This window comes from Meles meles, chromosome 1 (genome assembly GCF_922984935.1).
Source record: "Meles meles chromosome 1, mMelMel3.1 paternal haplotype, whole genome shotgun sequence".
Taxonomy (NCBI): domain Eukaryota; kingdom Metazoa; phylum Chordata; class Mammalia; order Carnivora; family Mustelidae; genus Meles; species Meles meles.
This window is the reverse complement of record NC_060066.1, coordinates 49398197-49419193: the sequence shown is the minus strand read 5'-3', so window position 1 is coordinate 49419193 and position 20997 is coordinate 49398197. Positions and strand designations below refer to the sequence as shown.

The 20997-nt window shown below is 34.5% G+C and overlaps 1 protein-coding gene across 1 annotated transcript in view; it reads right to left on the bottom strand.

The window, feature by feature from the left end:
- The window catches only part of CNGB3 (cyclic nucleotide gated channel subunit beta 3), a 150759-nt gene that overhangs the window by 53719 nt on the left and 76043 nt on the right, over window positions 1-20997 (bottom strand). The window contains exons 8-12 of the mRNA XM_046001534.1: window positions 16985-17035; window positions 14068-14154; window positions 12046-12110; window positions 11111-11233; window positions 4121-4262 (exon numbers count right to left, since the gene is read on the bottom strand). Coding sequence (XP_045857490.1) covers window positions 4121-4262; window positions 11111-11233; window positions 12046-12110; window positions 14068-14154; window positions 16985-17035 — 468 coding nt within the window. The remainder of the gene's footprint in view (window positions 1-4120; window positions 4263-11110; window positions 11234-12045; window positions 12111-14067; window positions 14155-16984; window positions 17036-20997) is intronic.

The following is a 20997-nucleotide window of genomic DNA, read 5'->3' as shown; positions in this document are numbered from 1 at the left end:
AAAATTATACAGTTTGTGCTTATTCAAGGTATACACAAAGAAAGTTGAGCAATTACCTGGTAGAATGTCTACTCCACTTTTGTGAGTCTCACTTTGAAAGCATCCTTCATAGATTATCCAGTGTGTCTGGCTTTATGGACTCAATTCATCATGAAATTGCAACCTCTGTACTTCCCTTTGTGTTGTTTAGACAGATAAAATCAAATCTCATCATGCTTAAGGCACAGTATTCAGGAGAAGTTGAAATGTGCTGAAATTACTGAAGCATCATCTACTGCTGTGACAATACTTATGGAACTGTCAGGTTTTAGTTCTTGGATGTTTATAACTCAGCCATAAAAACCCACTCTAGGTTAAAAGCTGATCTTTAAGGTCTCAGCACAAAAAAGATATATAGCTTGACTCTTCCTCTCACATAGAGGGAAGCAACGGTTGTAAATTTGCTTTGACTGTGGGTTTATAATACTGAGGAAAACCAGGGTCTCACTTTTACATTCTTGAGACTTTGCTCGTTCATTCTAGTAGCTGAGCCTTTTCCGCTTGTAGAAAAACTGCTCATTTTTTTGAGGTCTACTTCAAATGGTTCTTTTATTTGGTGCCTTCCTCAGTTTATATTTTTAGAGTCAATGGATTTTTCTTCTTATCAAAAGTATCTGCTGAGAAGCTATGCAGAGAGTCAAACTGGATACATCTATTTCAGTCCCTGACTTACTCCTTGGCGCTATTCTAAATACCCTTCACAACCTCAGTTACTAGACCTCCTTTTTACAAGCCATTTTTGACAGTTGGAACCATTACCAAGTCACCAAAGGCCATGAGAATCAGAGTATTAGTGGCTGGGTTTGGAGATTTAATAGAGTTTTAAATTGGGAACCAAGGATAATTAAGAGCATTATCAATCAACGTTGAGGACACAGGAATTATAGTGACAGTAATCTGAATGGTTTATGCGCTATCCTTCAGCAGCGTTGGGTTTTGGTAGCATTGGTGAGAAGACATGCGTTCCATGATGTGTTCCAGATTAGGGGGAGAAAACGGTAGTCTCTATGAGTTGTATCAGAGAATAGGATACTGTAGTTAAAATGTCATCATCAGGTTCAGGATGTAGTACATGGTGTGGTTATATGTGGGAATTTTGAATAAATGGAGGTTGTGTCCCAGTCCCTTTTTTGTTTTTAACTGTTTTCCTCAGCATCTTGTATTTACTATGAGAGTTTAAGACACAGATCTGTATCTCCTTTCTCACTCTTTTCTTGTGGTGGTGGGGGGAGACTCTAGTACTACATTTTCAGTGGCTTGATATTTCTTTCTGTTCCTCTTGGAACCTCAAATTCAATGTAGAGGAAGATGTGGTGTGATGTATAAAGCAACACTTCTCAAACTTTCATGTGTATATAAATCACCTGAAAATCTTGTTAAATTGCAGATTCTGACTCCCTAGTTCTGGGGTGAGGTCTGAAATCTAAATTTTCCAAGTGGCTCTTCTGCTCTTAGTCCAAAGACCATATTCAGAGTAGCAAGAAACTTTAATAGGAGCAAGATACAATTTTTTAATTTTATAGACATTGCCTTGGACATAGTAAGTGCTAAATATATGTTAAAATTTTACTATTACTAACAATATTATATGGCTTTATCAATACAACTGTGAATTACATGTAGGAATTAGGGATACCTTTTAATCTCTTTAAACTGGAGTTGCTTCATGTATAAAAGTAAGACAGCAGGGGATATGACTACCTCACATAGATTTTATGAGAAACTGGAATATTAAGATTTTTGTTATTTATGTTCTAATTAATTGCATTTCTCTCTAAACCAGCTTTCCATTTCCAATCATTGTCAATGCAATGACTACGCTATTAAGATGATGATATTTTATACTTAAGTTTTTAACTGCTTATGTGTTTTTCCCAAACTTAAATATTTTCTAGAGTTTCCTTTACAATCTCTCTCTCCACTCTGTTACCATGTTCAGCCTTGAGTTGCCCATATCCCTATATATCTTTTTAACCATATTTTAAAATTTTCTGTATTTTGATTCTTTGATATCTGGTACTATCTCTCCCAGAGTTAGCTAATTCCTAGAGATAGCAAACAACTCCACTGGGAGTACACCTTTCATAGACAAAGTAACCAATCCAGAGGCTATACTCCCAACAGTCTTCTTTATTGAATCTCATATTCGAGGCTACTATTCACTTGATCCACCTAATTACCCCACAGCCAAGTACCAGCCAACCAGGGAGAGCCCCTACTCCCCAGAACCTGTGAAAATTCTCCAAACTAGCCAATCCTAAATCTGCTTACCCTGCTTCATCTGTTCCTTCCCTGGTGCTTCCCCATGTGGCCCTTTTGCATGTTGTGACCTTTCTTTTTTGGGTCTGTTTGTATAACAAACTATCTTTTCAAGGTCAGTTGACTCCTGATTTCTTGGCCTCACCATACATAAATAATAAAGCATACTTTATTTTTTAAAGATTTATTTATTTATTTGTGCCTGAGAGAGAGAGAGAAAGAGAGAGAGAAAGAAAAAGAGAGAGAGAGTGGTGGGGATGATCAGATGGAGAAAAAGAGAGAGAGAATCTCCAGCCACAATGTGGAGCTTGATCCCAAGACCCTGAGATCAGGACCTTGACATCATGACCCCAACCAAAATCAAAAGTTGGACGCTCAACCAACTGGGCTACCCAGGTGCCCCATAATAAAACCTACTTTCTTTTTTTGGAATAAAAATGTAATTTCTTTATTTCACATCGTTTATCTGACCCTCATAATGAGCTTCCTCCAAGATGGTTGCCCAAAAAAACCTTCACAACAGTCTGGAATTAAATCTACTTTTAAAAACAGTATCATGTCCTCCAGTTCATATTATATTTTGATTAATCTTCCTGAATCTCTCCTTTGTTCAAAATGTCCCATTGGCTGACTTCCTATTGCCGCTAAGATAAAGTTCAGTATCTTTATTATTTGGAGCCCTTAAAATATTTTGTTCTTAGGTACATCTCTAACTTATTTATAAGCATCATTCACTCTGGTCATTCTGTACTCTATTTTCTCAAACACGCTTGTATTTTATCATTGCCATCTTTCACACACTGTTTCTGATTGATTGGACTACCTGTCTATAACTACTGGGCCCTATCTGTTTTGTTTTTTAAGATGTTGCAAATACATTCTTCTGGGAAACTTCCCTATTCTGAACTAATGTAGAGATTTCAAACTTCCCTTTTGTACTTACCATGGATAGCAGGCCCTGATATTCATGGGTGTAGGAGTTGAGATTTGACTATTGTGGTCAGCCTCAAATGTTATAAAAAATAGTTCTTATTGCTAAATTTTGTTAAAGCATGGGACTTATTCATACCACAGTGAGTGCGGTAAGAACTAATGATGTATCTAGTGATGATAGTCATTTTGTGATTTTGCCTAACTCTTCACCCAAGATATGAATCTCAACATGACTTTTTTGTTCTCAAACATATGGTATATGAAGTACCTCCCAAGGAAATATACCTTCTAAGAATGCTATGCTCTTCAGGTTTTTATTTCTTGAAAATCTGGGAGTCCACAAAGATATTGGACTCTATGCCTTGCAAATGCCAACTGTCTTGCAATAGTTATTTGCAATTGTTTTACTTTCTTACCAGACTGTGATTCCTTGAGAATAAGGACAAAGGGATGTCATAGTAAGCATTTATGAGCCAATGACTTATTAATTAAATATATTTAGATGGCATTTAGTAGCCTCTGGTTTAAGTAACCTCTGAAGTTGATTTTAATCTGGGGACTGTATGATAATACTTGAAGTTTAATTAAAGAAGGGAGATTTTAAAGTTTTTCAGGAAATTCCAAGAAGTCAATTTAGAAACTTGATTTTCTCTGAGTCTAACATGACACTCACTGTAGATAGGTCTTCTGAGAGATATAACAGTTTAAAAATTGAAAGGCAGTGTTGACTCCTTCACATCTTCCTCAAATTCATTAAAATAGATGAACATTAGTAAAAATAAAGAAAGCACTAGATGGATTTTGATTTTTCTTTTGTAAAATTATAAAGACTTACTAGATTTTCAAAAATTGTACCATTATGTATCTAGGAATTCACATCTCTATTTACCTGACCAATTAAGCTGGAGAACACAAAAACTCCAGAAAAAAAATTCAACAGTTGAAAAGCTATTTCAAATAATGTTTGTGGTTCTGGAAGGCCCCCGATGGTAATTAAAGTTCGAACAGCCCAGTAATAACACCTCAGATACCTGTGAAAAGAAAACATATATATTTTGCTTTTTACTATTACATTAAAAGACCACTATGCTTGGGAGTATAGTTTACTACTAAGTTATAACACATTTCCTCCTAATCATGATTTTCTTTCTATAGGAAACATTAGCAAATACCATATTATTAACAAACTTCTTGATAAATGTTATGAAATGGCTAAATAATTAGCCCCAATGGAGGGTGTTTACTAGCTCTTCTGCTTATCTCTTGCTGCAAAAAAATAACCCCAAAATTTACTGTTATGAAACAACTATTTTATTAGGACTTATAAATTTGTGGGTTGGATATTTGTGTAAAACCCAACAGAGAAGGCTCATTAATGTTCCATGATGAGTAGACCCTCAGCTGGGGTGACTTTAATGACTGGAGATAGTTGGGCAGACTTGTTGAGGCCAAATACTTGGGGTCTTGATTCTTTTTTTTTTTAATATTCCATTTATTCATTTGACAGAGAGAAAGAGAGAGAGATCACAAGTAGAGCAGCAGGCAGAGAGAGAGGAGGAAGCAGGCTCCCTGCGGAGCAGAGAGCCCGATGTGGGGCTCGATCCCAGGACCCTGAGACCATGACCTGAGCCAAAGGCAGAGGCTTAACCCACTGAGCCACCCAGGCACCCCCTTGATTCTAACTCTTGACTGGGTTCCTCTGTTCTACACATTATGTTTGTTTGGAATGCCCAAGGTGTCTTCTTCTCTCACATGTCTGAACCTTGGCTGGATTGGTTAGAATGGATGGGTCTGTCTGGCTATCCTCTTTTCAAGCAGCCTCTCAGTACAACTAGCTTGAATTTCCTCATAGCATGGCAGTCTCAGGGTAGATGGGCTTCTTACATGGTGGCTCTAGCAGCTCAGTAGCTATAAGTTTTCTTATAACTCAGAAGTTCCATAATGTCTTAATCTCTTGTTACAGAGTTGAGGGAAAGGATAGCAGTACTTTTTACAGAATCCTTACAATGAGAGGAGCAGCAAAGAATTTGAGGGCATCTTTAAATGACCACACTAGTGATTTATGAGATCGAGGATATTTATAAAGATTGGAGAGCCTTTATAGTTTAGATACACTTGTTTTTACTGATAGAAAATACAACAGATATATTCCTCCTCTCTCTTTTCTACCCATACTTATTAAATTATTGAATATATAACCATAACAGAGATAGAGGCATATTGACCTCAATATTGAAAGGGAAATTTCTCTTGGGTGTAATATGTAATTCATCTAGAAATTTAGTATTGAAGAAAAATCAGGTATAATAACAATATACTTGATTACTATAATAATCAAGCTTAGAAATATACTTGATAAAGATTCTGTACTTGAACAATTTCAAGTGGAGAGACTGGGATCTATATAGCCCAGATAGGAAGAGAATTAGAAATCAAGGCAGCAGAAAATAATATGTTAAAGATTAGGACAGAACATATAAGATTGACTTAGCTACATTTGGCTAAGGGTTTCACAGAGTCTGTAGTAAGGTAGGACTGAAAGTTGGTATTACAACCTTATTGTACATTTATTATAATTTTTGTGCATTAGGTACAGTGCTTGATATATTTCGTATAGCTCTGATAACATGGTCTGAATCAGCTATTCCCACAGAATCCTTGAAGAAAAATTTGCTATATATACACAACATCTCCATATATTGCTGCAGGGAGGCACTGGATTTTGTGGATTCCAACTAGCAGTTCTAGTTTCTAGGGTAGACACAGAAAAGCAGTATTTTTTTTACAGAATTCTGGTCCTAGTCTGGTTTTTATTTCTTTTATTACATGTGCCACGTAAATATTTGCACTTCAAGTAATTGTGTATTAGTCTTTGAACGAGGGTGGTCTTTTTCTTGTGAAAAAGTTTATAGTTTTGAGATTTTTAAATAGTAGGGAGTTGGAGGTTTGCAAAGAATCAAACTGCAGTTAAAGTCAATATTCAAAAGCAGATCTAGAAAGAAATCACTTATTTTGAAATTCAATACCTTTTGAAGGACATGAGTTTTTTTTTTTTTTTAAACCTGGCAGAGTAGGAACAGAAAAATAATTAACTCTTTGGAAAGATTTGAAACCACTGTGCCAAGAGAATAAAAATATTACCACTCTGTATTTTTTTCTAGCAGATTTCTTTGGACTTGCTAACATTATAGTGAACTGGATGTCAAAGAGAACCACCTTGAAGAAGTATGGAAATAATTTTATAGATTGCATTTTAACTTTTAAAATTCCAATTTATAATTTCCTATTACTGATTTTGTTTGGTCACAGGCCTAGGACTTGTGGGTCCTTTAAATTAAGGAAATATATTGAACCCAATACTACCTAAGAGTGGGACAGGGTCTAGATTCTCTCTCTACATGGTCAACTCCATTACAAATGTTGGGATTACTGTCCCCTTCAAAGTCACTACAGTGTTAACAGGAATAACTATGAATTACTTTCATTTTCTTATTTATGGATGTTAGAAAAGAATCGAATGTGAAATACAGACATTGATTTTTTGAATCTGAAGTGTTAGCCTTGAACTATTATTTTTTTGTGTACAAAATAGTCTGCTATGTTAATTGGAAGTTTTCTGCCCTAATGCTTTGAGGTTTATTTTTGGATCTTTTCTCAGTCATTTCTCTATACCCAGACATGCACAACCAGAGGTAAGATTTGTAATTTAATTAGATGGCACCTTATTGATTTTTCTAGGATTAGCTTAATTAGTCAAGTGTGTCCACCTCTAATATTAACATGGCAGGAAGATAGATCTTTTCAAGGAGATTCTATCTGGCTGACTTAATACATGAAGTATCTAATAGGCTGTATGCATACAGTTCCAAGTTAGAGCAGTAAGGCAGAATTTGACATAAAACCATAAAAACCATTTAGTGTGAAAACAGAAATTCTTCTGTGAAACAAAGATGACATGAAACCTCCCTCCAACATTTTTATAAGATCTTTTAAACAAAAGAATTGAAAGAATTTTATAGTGAATCCCCACCTTTTATAGTGAACACCTAGATTCTACTATAAACATTTTACTCTACCTATTTTGTCGCATATCCCTCCAATTTTCCATTCAGCAATCCATTTTCTTTTCTTTTCCATCTAATTTTTTGGATGCATTTTAAAGTAATTTGCAGACAGTAAGCACTTCCTTCTAAATACAGTGCTTCAGAACAAATATATTAACCAGAGTTCAATATTTGTATAGAGTTATTTTTAAATTTTGAAAATATAACAAAAGCACAAGTCTTAAGTATATTATTTGGTGAATTTTGACAAATATATATTTCTGTGTAACCCAAACACTTATCTAGATAGAGAACATTTCCATCTCTCTAGAAAGCTCCGTCATTCCTTTTCCTGGAGGCCACAACTCTTCTAATGTTTTTGACCAGAGATGAGTTTTGCCTATTTTAGAATTTCACATAAATGAAATTATACCGTACGTACACTTTTCTGTAAGATGTCTTTCACTCAGAATAATGATTTTGAAATTTATTCATGTTGTTGTATATAAAAACAGTTTTTGCTTTTTTATTTCTGAGTAGAATCCATTGCACGAATATAGAACAGTTTGTTTATTCTCCTATGTATGAACACCTAGGCTGTCTCAAGTTTTTGGTTATTATGAATAAACATTCTTCAATGTACATGTACTTACATAAGTTTTTAATGGACACATATTTTTATTTTTATTGAGAAAATATTTAGGCTTAAATTTTTGTTTGTAAGGTACATTTTTTTCAAGTTTTTATTTGAATTCCAGTTACTTAACATTCAGCATAACATTAGTTTCAGGGGTAGAATCTAGAGATTTATCGCTTACGTACAACGTGTAAATTGTATTTTTAATTGTAAAAGAAACTGTCATATCTTTTCCTAAAATGGTTGTTATTTTGCATTCTCTCCAACAATATATGAGCATTCCAGTTGTTTCTTGTTCTTACCCCCACACTTGACATTTTCAGTCTTTTTAATTTTTAGCCTTTGTGGTGGATGTACAGTGGAACATGTAACTTTTAAAAGTATCTAATTTAATACTTTGTGAGTGGACCTTCTTAACTACTGCTACCCACCTTAGTCCCACATTTCTATAAATTTATCACTGGATGTATTGGGTATGAGGGAGAATGGTCTCACTAGAAGGTAAGTTCCACAAAGGTATTTATGGACTTAGCACAATAAGAGTTTAATAATATTTGTTGAATGATATGAAAGAATAAGTGAATGGTTATGCACACCTAGACTTACTGAAATAAGAACATAGGAAGACTGCATCTGTGAGCACATCTGTGGAATCCACTTGCAGACTCTTCCCTGTTGTGCTGCCAGATGGCTTTCATCTCCTTTTTGGTCCACTGAACTCATTGCTGTTCTGGTGTTTTGTTACATCCAAAGGGTGTATAGTGTCTAGTGTAAAGACTTTTCTTTCTTTTCTTTCTCCCTCCCTCCCTTTTTCTTTCTTTTCCCTTCCCTTCCCTTCTTTTCCCTTCCCTTTCAAAAGAACTGAAAGAATTTTATAGTGAATCCCCACCTTTTATAGTGAACACCTAGATTCTACTATAAACATTTTACTCTACCTATTTTGTCGCATATCCCTCCAATTTTCCATTCAGCAATCCATTTTCTTTTCTTTTCCATCTTATTTTTTGGATGCATTTCAAAGTAATTTGCAGACAGTAAGCACTTCCTTCTAAATACAGTGCTTCAGAACAAATATATTAACCAGAGTTCAATATTTGCATAGAGTTACTTTTAAATTTTGAAAATACAATAAAAGCACAAATCTTAAGTATATTATTTGATGAGCTTTTCCCTTCCCTCCCCTTCCCTTCCCTTCCCTTCCCTTTCCTTTCCTTTTGCTAGTGTCTGACCTGAAGTATAGGAAACCATGAAAAAATACCTTCACCTACCTTGGTCTCATTTTTTTTTCATGTGTAGAATGAAGGGAGGTAAGTCTTCCTAAATTTCCCCAGCATTAAGGCATAGTAATTTTGATTCCTTCATCACCCTGTCTAAAGCCATGATTCCCATGACAGCTTTGCTTGTTTTTTTTTTTTTTTTAACTTTTTTTAAACTCTTTTTTTTTTTTTTTTTTGGTTAAGACATTTCTGGACACTGGGAAATTTAAGCCCATAAATAAGTAAACTGTGGTACATATGGACAAAGAACAAAGGTATACTGGGGATATTTTGGGGATACAAAATAACCTTAACTACGTATGTTTTTCTCTTGAGCTAAACCTTCTTCTTTGTCAAGTTTTGTAGTTGAATGAAGGATGCCTATTCAATATAAATGAAATGACTCTTTGACTTCAATTAAAATGAATAGATTTGTTATTGTGGTGAGGATTAATGGAATGGTATTAAATTTGACTCTTTTTTTAAATGTTCACAATACTTCACTTATGACCCACAATTTGCTGCCTAATTCTAATGAGGGCAAAGTATATAAGTCCAGTGACCTCATAAGCAACCTTCACTTTATAGGTCATCAGACATCATCAAAAGAGCTAAGTAAAAAACGCATTGGGCTTATGAGGTCAAAGAATAATATGAAGTAATAGAAGGTGCATAGTAATAAAAGGTGGTGTCTGAAAACTTTGAGGAATAGTAAGTATTAATAACTGTTAGAAGAAAGTTATCTTAAAAATATATAAAAATGCTCAGTTGATTAAGTGTCTGCCTTCAGCTCATGTCATGATCCCAGGGTCCTTGGATCAAGTCCCACGTTGGGCTCCTTGCTCAGCAGGGAGCCTGCTTTTCCCTCTGCTTGCCTCTGTCTCTCTCTCTCTCTCTCTGAGAAATAATAAATAAATAAAATCTTTAAAAACTACATATTCTAAATGGAATTACTAATAGATTTGATTATAAACTTTCCAGGAATAGTTATTCTGCGTGTGTGTATGTATATGTGTATGTTTTCCTAATCAGTGGGTCTTCTGACTTCAAATTTCTAAAATCAGTTCTGATTAAAAGTTCAAAGACTGTTGCTATAATCCCTCACACACATCCTGCTCACCCTAGGTAGTGTGTAATTTTGTGAGGTATTTTCACTCTCTTTGCTCTATCCTATAATTGCTTTCCTTCCCAAGGCCCCTGTGAGTTGCTCTTCAAAGTCATGCTGGGACCTGCCCTTTTCCATTAAGGACATTGCCTTATAATATGCTCAATGTCATTTCATTGGAGCATAAAGTTAAGAGAGTTAATTTTATGCCAGACACCTGTATCTACCAAAAGGAATTCTCACTATTAAATAACCCAGCTGTTACTATTGAATCATAATTCTACTGCCCTAAGATTTTCAAATAATTTCTTTTATTCCTGTGATACTTGCATATCTAATTGTCAAGTTTAATTTATGATCCTTGTTACTCTGTAAGTGTTTAATTGAGTGAGTGGTTATAGCTGACTCATAAACCCATAAAACCCTTCAGTGGTAAACTAATTAGCTACTGCACCTGCCCTCCAAATAATTAACATTGTTCATTACTAACAATCAGCATTGAAGTTATTAAAAGTTACCTTACCAGTCAGTTGTCTAAAGCAGAGGCTTTCAAACTTTTTTGATCATAATCCAGGTATGCATAATCCATGCATTTCTCAGGTCAATCCAAGATACACACACACACATCTATTAGGTATGACAGACTGATAATTTCTATTCTATTCTCTTCTACTTTACTCTCTTTCACTTAAAAGTAAACTGATTCAAAACTTTTTACTGGCCATTAATGAGTTGTGATTTATAGTTTCCCAAAAACACTGGTTTAGGAAAACACATACACTGAAACAGAAAAGTTAAGAAGAATCCATAAAATTGTTTCCTTCAAATTAAAACTTACTTATTTCCTTCACCATTATACACCCAATTAGTAGTTCCAATTCCTTCATAGTCAGAAGCCCAGTAATAAATACAGGCATTAATGTGCAGAGTAAACAGCAAGTATCCAGTTGTTCGAATGACTCTGCCAAGGAGAATAAATGCAAAGTAAGGGCTCATGTTGTTCCTGGAATACAGCCTATTTTAACATTTTCTTTTCCTTAAAGTCTCCATGGAATCTCCTTGCTTTAAATTTGTGAACTGTTAACTCTCATTAGTACAGTATAAAATGATGGTGCCGTTGCGTGTTTTCTAACTGCAGTGTCTTGACTGGGACTGACAGAGCGTAAAAAAAAACAAAAACAAAAACAAAAAACAACTTTCCTCTCTTTTCACAGATGGTATGAATCAACCCCCTGAAAGACATGCCTCAGGGGTCACCTCTCCACTTTGAGTCTCATAAAATACGCTAGACTGATTTAACTGGATATCTCTGAAAAGCTCATGGGACTTTATGCTTCGATTAATAGTGACTAGAAGTCTCTGTGCAAGTGAAGTTCAGGAGAGCAAATGAATGAAATTCGGATTAGAATGAATTGTTATGAGAGAGATGCAAAGTCAGCTTGTGAAGGAGCACGCTTACCTGTACTTGTTCTGACTGGAACAAGTAATACATTCTATTTTTAGTTCTGTATTCTTCTAAAATCTAATAGGATTTTCATGCTTTTATCTCATTTCAAAATAGTCAAGTCTGTTTTAGAACATAGCCCTTTATTTTATATAGCCAAAATTCTGCAATTGCAGAATTTTAATTAATTTATTTTAATTAATTAATTAATTTTATTTATTAATTTCTGTTTTCTTTGGCAGGGAGATCATATTCTTCTCAAATGCTGGCTAAACTATTCCTCCATTACTTTCTCTTCCACCCCCGGAAGTATACTGAGTTTACTTTACCTGTAGATATACGCTTTGTCCATTATAGACTCTAGGTGATGATTAAACTCAAAAAATGAAGTGTACTATGTAGAAAACAAACAAAAGAAATCCAAAAGTGTGTTAGTTTTAAATACATCTATTTAAATAAAACTATGTAAAATAAACTTTGTTACTGAAAATAATTCCATTCATAAGTCTCTGAAACAAACAAACTAGGGTCTGTTTAGCTGTATTTTCCTTTGGCCCCTACATTTTAGAATGTTGCCAAACTCCCAGGGTTTCTTGCTTTATTTTATTTTTACTCTCTAGTGATAGTCTTGTTTGTAATGCTTGTTGAAAAGCAAGCCTAAAAACATTTCTTCCCTTTTTCTTTTTAAAGTATCTGGTAGAACCCTATTTTACAATAATTAAAATCGCGCTATACTCAAGACATAAGCAAAATAGGAAAAGTATAATATAATCCATTGAAGTTATAAGTACGTGTTAAGTCCTGTTGCTCAACACTAGTTTTATTTTTAAGCAAGTGTGTATTTACTTCAATAAAATTTAAAGTCTGGTAATATTAGTATTAGTTAGCTGTTTTTGACGTTGTTCAAAAAGATACAATGAGTATATATGCATCTAATTCAGAGTTGCTATTTCCCTTAAGGGCTTGGGCATGGAAGGAAAGCCCCTTCAGTTTGAGGTTTATTTGCCAATCTGATTACAGTGAAGAATTTGGAGTCAGAAAAATATGTGATAAAATGCACATTTTCCCACCCTGTTCTCATTTTCCTCATCTCTAAAATGAATTTGTTTGAAGGAATAAATAAAATTATGAATATTAAGTTTAACAAAGTGTGCAACCCCAAGTATGTATCCAACAAAGAGCATTTGCTGCTTCTTTTTGGTTGCTGCTATTTTTGCTGTCGTCAGGTTCCACCGTGTCCCCAGGTTGTGTTGTGTTGTCTTCCCAATGTGTGAGAGAGATAACCACCAAAAATCTATAAAATCTTTGGTGTTCCTTTTATGAAGGTTGTCTTTGGAAATATGACATTGTTGCTATTGTTAAAGATTTACAGGAAATTTCACCTCCTCAATCTCCTCAGGTTTCTTTTAGCTGCCTGATGAAGCTACGAGTTATAAAATGTTTCTGTCTTAGAATCTTTTTGAATAGGTAATGCCTTCACATAATTCAAAAACAACAGGAAATATATGCCTTTAAAAGACTTGCTCCCACTCCTGCCCCTATTCATTCTGATTTTCTCTCTTGTCACCCAACCCCACCTCAGTTAACCATTTTTATTAAACATTTTGGTAATTTTTCATTGTTTATGTAAACACAAATAAATGGAATATTTTTCCATTTGTGTTATACAAAAATTAGTATTGTTCTATAAACTATCTGTAACTAGCTTTTTTTAAATTAGTAATTTACCTTAGATATCTTCCTGTATAAATTAATAGAAAACAGTCCTTTTTATTTATTAACTTCTTGTTTTACAAAGTCATCTATTATATAGACATCCTGCAGTTTGTTTAAGTAGTTTTCTGTTGGTGGATATTTGAGTTGTATCCAAATATGTAAATAATTTTGTTATTAAAAGTGTTTGCAGCTTTTTTTTTTAGAATTATAGAATTTTAGATGAATAAGATAATTTAGAAGTAACCTAATCTCTCGTTTTACTGCCTGTGTTCCAGGCATTCAGTGACTGTCTAATGAAAAAGGACAAATGGGAAAGAATAAAATTATGAAAGATTATTATGTAAGGTTATGAAAGACTCATTTTCTAATTATAGTTGCATTTAGAAGTATAAATTCCTATCATTCCTATCATAGATTATAAAAATACCTCTTGTGAGATATAGAATAAAACAATCAAGAGCAACTTCCATCAGTAGAAACAATGATATTTTGCCTTTTTAAAAAAATTCGTAGTATTGATGAGGGCAGAAAAATGGACAGTTTGGGAAAAATTAAAAATATCATACTTTTCAGACATTTAAAAACATTTCAAGATTTCCATTATTATAAAAGAAAATTAAATATAATTATCTTACCTTTAATATCCTATTTGTCCTAAATATTGGATTAAACCCAAAGAAGAGGTAGAGAACATCAAATGGTATTACTGATGCAACATCCAGCTGTTGGAAAAACACATTCACAATCATATTGTGTTTATGTGCTTTTTTGGAGATGGATTGATTTATATCAATGTATATATAAGCTGACCAAGCACCATGAATTATTTGTTGTTTAATATAAAATTGCCTTCAGTAGTATGTCTGGTGCCCCTGAAAGGTATGTTTGCACCATGAAAATAAGAAAACTAATTTGTAGACTATTTCCAATGTATTTCATTTCTACCTTCATGCATCTGAGCTCTCTTTAGGCACTGCATTTTCTGCAATTTTTGTTGAGTGTCACACACACTTCAGAGATGGCATGGCTACTAATGTCAAAATACATTTTAATAGTGTTTTAAACATGGGACTTGGGCTGAAAGTCAAGTCTACTCTTAATTTTATTTGAGATCACTGGATATTAACTGCAATTGTATATATATATATATATATATATATATATATATATATATATAAAAGATTTTATTTATTGATTTGACAAAAGAAAGAGACAATGCACACAAGCAGGGCTAGCGGCAGGTAGAGGGAGAGGGAGAAGCAGGTTCCCAGCTGAGCAGGCAGTTGGATGTGGGGCTGGATCTCAGGACCCCAGGATCATGACCAAGTGGAAGGCAGACTCTTAAGTGCTTAACCCACGGAGCCACCCAGGTGCACTGCAGTTGTATATTTTTATGTTTCAGCCTATTCTCCTGTATTCAGGGCTGATTATATTGTTGGTGGTTCATCCAGATGCCTCAGTTCTTTCTATTGCTCTCCATTTGGGATGATACTGCTAACAACAAACTGCTATGAAATCTACCTACTACACAGTGCGCAGGGTAAGACAGAGGGAAGGGTCAGTCCCATTTACAATTAATCAGTAACTCCAAGAGAAGAAGCTTTTGAAAGTACTATTAAAACTAAAAAAGTATTTTAAAATTTGTCATGTATTTAATTATTCTGGTTTTCTGTTACCTGGATAGTTGTGAAAAGGCAACATCACCTCTTGATTGTAGTGATGACAATAAGAAATTCTTCTATATAAGATAATTATTCATTTTCATTGATTTATTCATTTTCGTTCATTTTTACTTGGTTTCGAAACCATGGTTTTGAAACAGAGTACATTTTAAAAACATTTAATGTATTTAAGACATTTAGGAACAGTTAAGAGCTTTCTGTAAGGCCATACATATTAAAAGGGAAGGTTGAGGTAATTAATTACATATCAGAATTTTACAATAACTTCATGCTATTGAAAAGAAATAAAACTTTCAGTTTGAATTAACCACATTGGCTATTATAAAAAAATCCTTACTGAAAGTATTGGTTTATAAATTACATCATATCCTGAAACCTCATTAATTTTACCTTACAGATATTGAGTTTGTAACAAGTTAAGAGGTATACAAAGCAGTTACTAAAATAATGCCTTATAAACAAGAAAGCAGGAGCATGGAACTGTTGACTTGTCTAGAGCTACGGCAGTACACATGTTTTCTGGCTCAAATCATAATAATATTTTTAAAATTTTTAAAAGAAATGTATTAGAACTAATGTGTCAGAATTGTGTCTTTTTACTTGTTGTGTATCCAATTGCTCAAATGCCCAATGGAATTATCTATGCAGTCATTACTCATGTTTGGTATTAACACATTAATATGTAACTTGTTAAAGATGATTTATTTCTCATAGAATTGTAGAAAGTTGAATTGAGTAAGAACTGACCAATACTGGACTTTGTACAAGGCACTTTGCAAAACATGTTGAGGTTGAAATGAGTAAAATGTTTCTGTCTACAAGAAGTTAACAATCTAATAGTGGAATAATGAAACACAAAAATAGCTATAATAAAATGCTATAGAGAAGCAGGATGTGTTAAGGGAATTCAAAAGGAGTGACCACAATTAAATGTAAAATTTTACACTTATACATCCAAATTAAATATATGAGTTAATTTTCTCTTATTCAAATTCAAGAAAATGATTAAGAATTTGGAATAAGTTCTGTGACACTTAAGAAGAATAGTCACCCTCTTGTGGAGTTCATCAAAGTAGTGTAGATTATGAATATGTTTAACTATGTGGCAATTTTTTTTACAAAGAAAATTAGGTGCAGATAAAAACAAATTAAAAGAGATTTTAATCACCACAGATCACCAATGGGGACAATTTGGCACCTAACCCCAGCTTAGTATTGTTATACAAAATCTGAGGCCACAAAAGTGTTTTTCTTGAAATGGGAGGTTGCAGCTTACCTGTACATATTGGGTAACTTTGGATAACTCCCAAACCTCTGTCTATTTCTCATATTTAGGAGGAACAAATAAAATATAACAAAGTCCTTGGGTATAAATAATTATGAGTGAAAAAACCACACAATTATACTGTTATTTGAGGAAAGAAAGGTTTCATGTTATTGACACAACTGCTTCTTCTTTTTTAAATTTTGTTTATATGAACAAGAAAGAAATAAGACTAGAAAAAATTAGATAGACTTTTACATCATCATGCTACATGAATTGGAGGATAGCATTCTGTATGGACAAGACAAAATATACTCCATACTCCTTTACTGATGTTTTCATCAGAATTTAAATATGAGCACTAACATTTTGTTGTGCTTGATAAAGATCTGAAGGTTAAATTCCACACTTGCACATTCATGGAAGTCTATCATGTAATTATTGAGAAGCAAAAACTTTAGGCTTGCCTTTGCCTAACAGAACTTCATCTGTATAAACTTTGTTACAAAGGCTATGGAAGGAAATTAAAAAAAAATTTATAAATGGGACTTAAAATCAAAATGTTAATGGATTATATGAACGATTCTGAAACAGTAAGTCACCTACCTGAAACTTTGTAGAACTCCTGTAGTGTCTCTTTAACTCATTTGAATCCACCTGAAAGGTTATATTTATATTTTATATTAATTATACTCAATTTCATCAATTATTTTCTTACTTTAATAATTATTTATACTTATTTCTCTCAACTGGTTCCTTGTAACTTCAGTCAATAAATATGCTCTATCCTCTCATCTCTTTAAATAGAATAAAATCTCCCTTGTCATTTGTTTTCTTTTTGCTATTGATCTATTGTTTGTCATAGTCAAGCTTCTTAAGAAAATTGTCTACATTGCTTTATTCTGCATCTTTCCGTCATATTTATTCCTCAACCCATGGCAAATTAGTTGCAATTTGACCTTTGCTCATTTCTCTTATTCCATTGAGACCGCTAGTGAGAAGTCAGCCACTAACATCCTCCTCATGATCATACCCAAGGAATCCTCCATGGTACTTAGCATTCTTTTATGGCATTTACAGTGTTTTGAAATCACAAATGTATTTCTTGGCTTATTTATTTAAAATCAGTTTATTGCAATCAGACAACAAAGAGAAATAAAAGGTATCCAAATTGGCAATGAAGAAGTCAAACTCTCTCTCTTCACAGATGACATGATTCTTTATATGGAAAACCCAAAGGACTCCACCCCCAAACTTCTAGAACTCATATAGCAATTCAGTAACGTGGCAGGATACAAAGTCAATGTACAGAAATCAGTGGCTTTCTTATACACTAACAATGAAAATACAGAAAGGGAAATTAGAGAATCGATTCCATTTACTATAGCACCAAGAACCATAAGATACCTGGGAATAAACCTAACCAAAGAGGTAAAGGATCTGTACTCGAGGAACTACAGAACACTCATGAAAGAAATTAAAGAAGACACGAAAAGATGGAAGAACATTCCATGCTCTTGGATCGGAAGAATAAACATTGTTAAAATGTCTATACTGCCTAGAGCAATCTATACTTTTAATGCCATTCCGATCAAAATTCCACCGGTATTTTTCAAAGAGCTGGAGCAAATAATCCTAAAATTTGTATGGAATCAGAAGAGATCCCAAATTGCTAAGGAAATGTTGAAAAACAAAAACAAAACTGGTGGCATCATGTTACCTGATTTCAAGATTTACTACAAAGCTGTGATCACCAAAATAGCATGGTAGTGGCATAAAAACAGACACATAGACCAGTGGAACAGAGTAGAGAGCCAGATATGGACCCTCAACTTTATGGTCAAATAATCTTCGACAAAACAGGAAAAAATATACAGTGGAAAAAAGACAGTCTCTTCAATAAATGGTGCTGGGAAAACTGGACAGCGATATGTAGAAGAATGAAACTCGACCATTCTCTTACACCGTACACAAAGATAAACTCGAAATGGATAAAAGACCCTAATGTGAGACAGGAATCCATCAGAATCCTAGAGGAGAACATAGGCATTAACCTCTTCGATATCAGCCACAGCAACTTCTTTCAAGATATGTCTCCAAAGGCAAAGGAAACAAAAGCAAAAATGAACTTTTGGGACTTCATCAAGATCAAAAGCTTCTGCACAGCAAAGGAAACAGTCAACAAAACAAAGAGGAAACCGACGGAATGGGAGAAGATATTTGCAAATGACAGTACAGACAAAAGGTTGATATCCAGGATCTATAAAGAACTCCTCAAACTCAACACACACAAAACAGATAATCATATCAAAAAATGGGCAGAAGATACGAACAGACACTTCTCCAATGAAGACATACAAATGGCTATCAGACACATGAAAAAATGCTCATCATCACTAGCCATCAGGGAGATTCAAATTAAAACCACATTGAGATACCACCTGACACCAGTTAGAATGGTCAAAATTAGCAAAACAGGAAACAACATGTGTTGGAGAGGATGTGGGGAAAGGGGAACCCTCTTCCACTGTTGGTGGGAATGCAAGTTGGTGCAGCCACTTTGGAGAACAGTGTGGAGATTCCTGAAGAAATTAAAAATAGAGCTTCCCTATGACCCTGCAATTGCACTACTGGGTATTTACCCCAAAGATACAGATGTAGTGAAAAGAAGGGCCATCTGTACCCCAATGTTTATAGCAGCAATGGCCACGGTCGCCAAACTCTGGAAAGAACCAAGATGCCCTTCAACGGACGAATGGATAAGGAACATGTGGTCCGTATACACTATGGAGTATTATGCCTCTATCAGAAAAGATGAATACCCAACTTTTGTAGCAACATGGACGGGACTGGAAGAGATTATGCTGAGTGAAATAAGTCAAGCAGAGAGAGTCAAGTATCATATGGTTTCACTTATTTGTGGAGCATAACGAATGACATGGAGGACATTGGGAGATGGAGAGGAGAAGGAAGTTGAGGGAAATTGGAAGGGGAGTTGAACCATGAGAGACTATGGACTCTGAAAAAGAACCCAAGGGTTTTGAAGGGGCGGTGGGGTGGGAGGTTGGAGGAACCAGGTGGTGGGTAATAGGGACGGCACGTATTGCATGGAGCACTGGGTGTTGTGCAAAAACAATAAATACTGTTACGCTGAAAAAAATAAAGAAATAAAAAATATATATATAAAAATAAAATCAGTTTATTCCGTTAAATGGTAATCTATCTCAGGACAGGGTTAACTTTGTTTAGCAACTGTACATAGCTAGTGGCTAGAATATATTAGGAAACCAATAAACACTTATTGAGTAGATGAATAGATAAAGGAACAAAAAGATAAATAAAAGTTTTTAAAGCATTTGATATTTGGTGGGATATTTGTTCCTGAAACTTTTTCTTTCTAAAGGCTCTGAAATGCCATTTTTGGTTTACTTCTTCAGTTCTAACTTTTTGGTGTCCTTTTTTTATTCTAGGGATAGCCATTTAAAATGTCAACATTCCCCAGGACTCAGCTCTCTTCTCTTCCTTTTTATACTTTCTTCCTAGAAAATTTCATCCACTTATATGGTTACAAGTATCTACTGCCACCTAATGTCACTTTCTGGAGCTGTTGACCTGGACAGGCAACTGCCTTTTGTTTTCACTTAGCAGTGCTGCTTATCTCAGATTTAATTTACAACAAACGTGAATTCATCATCATTCTCCACTCCCCACTAGCCTAACTATCTTCCCATCTCCAACCCTTCCTCTTCTTGGATAATCCTATGAGCATCCTCATCTATACCGGTCAGTGATCCCAGACCACGCATTCTCCCTCAGCCCCCCTCATCCATCCAGCAACAATTCTACTGATTCTCCTTCCCACAATTTATTATTATTTTTTTTATTATTATGTTCAATTAGCCAGCATATAGTACAATTTCCTCATGTCCATTCTATCCTTTTGGCATGGGTCTTTTTGCCCTAAGATTTGTTCCCCTTGGTCCATTCTATAACGGCAGCTAGATGATCCAATGCTAAATCAGATTACTTAACAATCAACATTTATGTGAAATCCTCTGATTCCACATGACTTAAAAAAAATACAAGCTCCCTTTCATGCTCTACAAAGGCTCTACTTTCTCTGTCTCACTCGCCTCCTACAGCATCCCACATCCACTTTATTCAGCATCAGAGTTTCTCACTTTCATGACTTTCCTATGCTGTTTTCAGAGTTTAGAACATATGTTTTGTTCCCTTTTAGTGGGGGTGGAGGTGTGCAGATAACTGAAGTTCATTCATTAAGATTTGGACCAGGGGTCTTCTTCTTCACATGGTTTTCTGTCCCTCATAACCCTTAGGGCTTATCACTGTCATGACTCCCATTACAAACCCTACCATTTTTCTTTTGTCTGTCTTTCATGTGCTGAATTACTTGAGGGTGAGGTCTGTATCTTTGTCTTGTTTTTCCAGTTTCTAATGCAAGCAATGTCTAACATATAGTAGCTTCCCAATAAATATGTGATAGGTGATAGATTAAGAGGCATTTGTTACCATTCAGACCTAAAAGAATTAATGCTAATATTGGATTTGCTTTCTTAGATTTTGGTTATAGGTGGGGAGGAACTGTCTTTGTGCTATTA